The 5,799-nt window shown below is 35.6% G+C and overlaps 1 protein-coding gene across 1 annotated transcript; it reads right to left on the minus strand.

The window, feature by feature from the left end:
- Positions 1 to 450: 450 nt before the first annotated feature.
- LOC112779434 (uncharacterized) lies at positions 451 to 5,173 on the minus strand. The gene is made up of 8 exons (XM_072228269.1): positions 5,121 to 5,173; positions 4,067 to 4,415; positions 3,786 to 3,880; positions 3,471 to 3,533; positions 1,763 to 3,085; positions 1,240 to 1,357; positions 900 to 948; positions 451 to 701 (listed from the first exon to the last, which is right to left on the minus strand). Exons 1-5 carry the CDS (start codon positions 5,171 to 5,173, stop codon positions 2,710 to 2,712), a joined length of 936 nt encoding a protein of 311 aa, XP_072084370.1. The 3' UTR covers positions 451 to 701; positions 900 to 948; positions 1,240 to 1,357; positions 1,763 to 2,709.
- Positions 5,174 to 5,799: the final 626 nt, after the last annotated feature.

Below are 5,799 nucleotides of genomic sequence, written 5' to 3' on the forward strand. Positions count from 1 at the left end.
ATATCGAAATCTCCATTCATCTTAGCACACTTGAATCTTACACTATGATTTTCATTTGAGTTTAGAAGATGGTGCTTTGAATCTTAATCACAAACATTTCTCAGCCATGTTGCAAGCGACAGAGTAACAAAACAAATCAACATGCACAGTATAATGTCATTCAAGTTGGTTGTCTGAAATAATAAACAAACATAAGAAAACTAAAATGTTAAGCAGCTGACCATTATTTAGATATCCATAGCTGAAACTCAAATATAGTAAAAAAAGTAAGGCAGAACTAATCGTTAGACTCAATGATATATCAATAATTTAAATGTAACTCCATAACTAAACAAAATCATAACAATTTAGTCGCTACCGTTGGCCCAAAGACAAAGCATTAGTTACTTTGCAACACATTAACAACATAAATGGATAAATAAATAAACAAATAAATAAGGTGAAGCTAGCTTTAGATCAACTCAGGTGTGCCAAGCTTAGGTAAATTTCATCTCAAGGAAAGTCAAAGTATCACTTGTATATTTAACGAAAACAACACACTTTTTTCTTATCTGAGATTAAGAAAATGAAGTTAACTGGGAAAGAAAAAAATTAGAATATAATTATAATGATATTCAACTAAGTATGCTGTCCAGAGCCCCAATGTAAAGCATATAGTCCCTTACATGCCCCCTACTTGAACCCAATGCCTCTTTCACAACCTGAACACACTCACAAAGAAACAAAGTCACAAACACTTCGTGAGCAAAATGCAAAAAGATAAAAGTTGCCAATTTTACGGATAACCAACACCATAAAAAGGAGAATCAGAACCAAATTAATAAAAATTAGAAAGAAATGAAGGATGGGGTATTGATAAAATATGATTGTACTGATTGCTTTCTTCTTCTTTTTCTTACCTGTCTTGAAAAGATCTTTAATTTCATCATCCTCTTCACCTTCCTCTGCCTAGAAAATCAACATAAGTCAGGTGTCAAAAGCTTTATAGTAAAACACTCCAACAAATCCCATAATTGATTTCTTGAAGAAATTGTTCTAACTAGATCATAAATAGAGACCGAATAGCTTGAAATGAAAAGAAAGCTTAAGTTACATCCATCACATATTTTGGTTTACAACATGCTACTGGTACCAAGAAATGATCCTAATCAGAAGGATATCAAACACAGTGGATCTGCTATTCTGCTTACAGGAGAATCTAGCAGTAAAAAGAAAAATTTGGGAGAATTAATCACCAACCTGGGGAGCATAACCAGGAGAACGAGGTTCATCACTGCCAATAGTAACCACCAGCTTCCACCCCAGTGTCATCTATAAAGTTGTCATCATCCACGTTCCTAACACCCTCATGATCATCCTATATAATGGAAACGGAAAATTTAAACAGAATCACAACCCTAATTCCTAAATTTGCAAACAGACTAAAACAAATCAAACAGAGGTAACAAATAGAAAATAGAACAAAAATAGAACTAGAGCATCTTGAACAGAATCATAAACACATAAATTGAAATCAGAATCATAAGAACAAATTCTAAAATTTTTTAACCCTTATAAACAGAACTCAAAAAAATTCAAACAACCAAATAAACAGAACAAGAAAAAAAATAACTGAATGAAATCAGAAACAAATTTAGATGGAAAACCTAAACAAAAAAATAAGTAGAACAAAAAAATAATTGAACGAGTTCAATGAAGCAGATTCATACAATAAGAACATAAGAGGAACGAAAAAAGTGAAATCAATGAAGCAAATTCATACCCGAGGCTGAGGCTCCATTGTAACTCTGGAAGTGGAGGATGAAGGGGGAGACGGAGTACCACGGCATTGGCGACGACTCAAAGAGAGAAGAGAGATACTGAGAATGAACGACGGGGAGAAAGAGCCTAATAGCGACGCCGGGAGATGGGCGAGACTGGCAGCGAGTGCCAGATTGAACGGCGACGGTGACGGCAGAGACCAGAAAAAAGTGGAGTAGGTGGTGGTAGCTTTTTAGATGGATTGAAAAGTGCATTGAGGAATTAGGATTTTATTAGATAAACTTTAAAAATATTTGTGGTAAATATAAAAAAATAATAATTATTATTAAATCCTGATATGGGGTATACTTGTAAATTATTTGTTGTGCATATTAAAAAGGAAAAGTATGAGGAACTAATGGAATATTTGTACAATGGAGATTTCAGGAGTATTAGAGATATAACTATTAGTGTTACATTTTTCTATTAGCTAAAACTTTTGGGATGAGTGATATCATGACATGGTATTAGAGCGCTAGATTCAAAAGGCCAAGAGTTCGATTTGTGGTGAATTCCAAAATCAGTTTAAGCTTTTGGGAAGATGTTTATTATCCTAGTTCAAAAGATTTGAGTTTACTAAAGACACATCTTTACTATAAATGTAGAGTCAGCCTATTCGTTTTTTCAAACGTGGAGTTAGGGGTGTTCGCGGTGCGATTTGGTTCGGTTTTTGAGTAAAAAGTCATCCGATCCGATCGTCTAATTAAACTGCGGTTCAGTTTGGTTCGATTTTTTTATCAAAACCATCCGAACCAAACCAAACCAATTAAAATTGGTTTGATTTGGTTTGGTTTATTCGGTTTTTTCAATCAATTAAAAAAAATACTACTATACTACTTCACAAAGTCGTAACATGATATATTTAGAATCATTTATTTTTTTGGAAGGAAGAAATCACTTTTAGACGAATTACCAAACATAATCAGTATACATCAAAATCAATTCTACAAAAGTTATAATGCAAACAAAGCTTTCCTCTATAATAGGGCCTATTCTAAAAGTACCCATGACCTCTTCTTTAGACACCAATGTAAGAAGTGGAATGAGTGCAAAAGGAATTTGAATTGACTGAACCACATTGAGCCATTCATTCATAGTATCCAATGAACTCTTTGATGTATTAAAAACTATAGCAGCTATCATTGTTGGAACAATAGCACCACTTCTAGTAATCAATGACCTCAACCATTTCTTTATATTTAGCTTCAAAAACCCTTCAGTTATGAATTGTCCTGCATATGTTCCTGTAATTGTGCTACTTTGTCCTGCTGCTAACAAACCAATTCTTCGTATATATAGAATTGGAAACAAAAGTAATAAATCATACTAAATCAGTTCAAAATTAATTTTTTATTTTTTCAAAATAACTAATAATAATAATAAACCAGAAGCAGTTGCAGATCAAGTTTTTGGATATTATCAGATAACAACAAACAAAACAACAATTTCAGTATGAACAGCAAACAGAACAGCAATTTCAGTAATTCAGTATGAACAACCCAGAAGCAGTTTTAGTAATTCAGTATGAACAGCAATTTCAGTATGAACAACCTAGCAAATGTACATATTGAAACTAAATCGGAGTAAAATACTGTTACAATAGAATATCAAATGACCAAACAAAAAAATCAATATGTCAACCAAAAAATGATATAAAATTTGATAAATACCCTCCAGATGCTGCTGCAGATACAAAAATAGGTTCCACAGGGCTGCACTTTATGTACAATACACTGCAAAACCACATGTATTAGAGAGAGCATAAAAGCAATTCACATACCAAGCGGTCAGATTTACATTCCCAGTCAAGAGACAATTTCTGTGCCACAATATGTGGTTGCATTTCTAGATACCGGAGTTGATGAATCATGTCCATATTATTTATTAAAATACTCTATGGCAAATGGGTACAATTAAAACTGAAATTATCAAGACTGCTCCATTTTCTCGAGTAATAATCTTGATATGTTTGTCTTCAAGCTTACCTAACAATTCCATCTAGAGAAGCACTAGCAATATTGTTCCCGGAAGCAGAGAAGCAACATCTGCTGATTGGACTAGTGTGCCTCAAGAACGCCTCCTAAAAACACCACAATCAGAACCTAGAACCCTAACAATCAGAAATAATACACATTCAAAAGCTAAAATCCCCAAATACAATAAAAAGCATAAACAAATACAACAATTAACAACAAATAAATGAACAATCAACAACAATCAGCAACAAATACATAATACATAGAATAGAAATTATTCAAATTAATACCTTACCTGGAGGCTCTATTTCTGGTGTTCGGCGCTGGGAGGGGCTGAAAGGGGCTGGTCCGGCACTGCTGGGTGGCTGGTTCGGTGCTGCTGAGAGGGGCTGCGTTCGACGGGTCGCGCTATTGGGAGGAGCTGAATGTCGTTGATGGGTTCGCCGGTTCGCGCTGCTGGGAGGGGTTAGGAGGCGCTGCTGGGAGGGGCTGCGAGGCGCTGGTTCGGCGGGACTGGGAGGGGCTGGTTCGGCTGGACTGGAAGAGGCTGTAAGGCGCTGGGAGGCAGGGCTGGGAGGCGGGGCTGAGAGGGGCTGGGAAGGGTTGGGGTAATGTGGCTTCTTCGAGAGAGTGGCTGCGCTAGGTTAGGGGTTAGGGACGTTAGGTTATCTGATGGGGGTGGGGTGGGATAATGGTCTAAATGTCTAATGGTTTTTAAGTTGACCGGTTCGGTTCGGTTCGATTAAGGTTTTCAGTATCAAAACCGAAAATCGAACCGAACCGCATAAAAAACAGCAAAATATGATTTTATCGGTTTTTTTGATTTTTGGTTTATTCGGTTTTCAATTTTTTCGGTTCGGTTAATCGGTTTTGTTCGGTCCGGATCGGTTTTGAACACCCCTATGTGGAGTCATAGAGTCCGTCTTTGTGGAGTGAGTCTATCCACGTTTAGAAATGTGGAGTAACTATGCAGTTTTAACCCTTTTACGCTTCCAAATTTTCTATATATATCCCCATATATCAGATTTTCAATATGCAAACTAAAATTTCTCAAATCTATCTAAAAGTTTGTTTTGGATTGAAAATTTTAAATCTAAAACATGAATTTTAATATTATATTCAAATTCTTTTGTTTTTTTATTATTATTATGTATAGCCATGTGTAATCCAAAAGTCCTTCCTTGTGATGAGAAGGACAAAAACACATTAACAATGTTCAAATATGGAGTTATTGATTCCTCCGGAGTACTTTTTCTATGGTCCATTGAAAAAAAAATATTATTGCCAATAGAGAGGAGTCTATTGTGACAACCCTACTGGCAAAGTCACGGGGCTCAGTCTTACTTGTCCTCTATCAAATTTATCCTGTTTATGGTAATGATGTTAACAAACTGCATTGCCTAACAGGTGAGCTCAACATCTCTTCTTTGTTTGAGCTTCAATTTCTAAGTTTTTTGGAGTTGGGCAACAATGACTTTAGCATCATCTATTATCATAGTCAGGGTAGAAACTCTTCCAACAACCTCCACCGCCTTGATTTGTCAGATAATGGCAATCTTAAAGCTGATCATATGCTTCATTGGATTTCTAATCTTTCCTCTCTGTAGTATCTGGACCTCACTGGCATTAATCTTCAAGAGGAAACTAATTGGCTTCAGTTAGTTACATTGCTTCCTTCTCTTTCAGAGTTATATTTGGAGTATTGCGGACTTCGAAAAATTTATCCATCCCTGCAATATGCCAATTTTACTGCACTTGACGTCCTTGATCTTTCCAACAATGATTTTGTTCCAGCTAAGTTACCAAACTGGATTTTCAATTTCAGTTATGGTATATCAGCTATTTTCCTCTCAAAAAATTCATTGCAAGGCCAACTTCCTCAAACATTTCCACACTTTCAAAGACTTGATTCCTTGTTTTTGGATGACAACAATCTTAATGGATCCATTCTAAAATGGGTGGGTCAACTTGAGAAACTAAAAAACCTGTATCTTCCTAGAAATTCATTTTCAGGTTCTTTTCC

Source organism: Arachis hypogaea, chromosome 19, assembly GCF_003086295.3.
Source record: "Arachis hypogaea cultivar Tifrunner chromosome 19, arahy.Tifrunner.gnm2.J5K5, whole genome shotgun sequence".
In the NCBI taxonomy this organism is placed as follows: Eukaryota; Viridiplantae; Streptophyta; class Magnoliopsida; order Fabales; family Fabaceae; genus Arachis; species Arachis hypogaea.

What these genes read in the sequence shown, in the direction of transcription:
- LOC112779434 (XM_072228269.1), bottom strand. Translation starts at nt 5,173, where the DNA reads ATGCAGTTTGTTAACATCATTACCATAAACAGGATAAATTTGATAGAG. An exon ending in AAATAGAGCCTCCAGGTAAG is followed by an intron (nt 3,881 to 4,066) that starts GTATTAATTTGA and finishes TGGTGTTTTTAG; the next exon opens with GAGGCGTTCTTGAGGCACAC. An exon ending in TCTGCAGCAGCATCTGGAGG is followed by an intron (nt 3,086 to 3,470) that starts GTATTTATCAAA and finishes ATATATACGAAG; the next exon opens with AATTGGTTTGTTAGCAGCAG.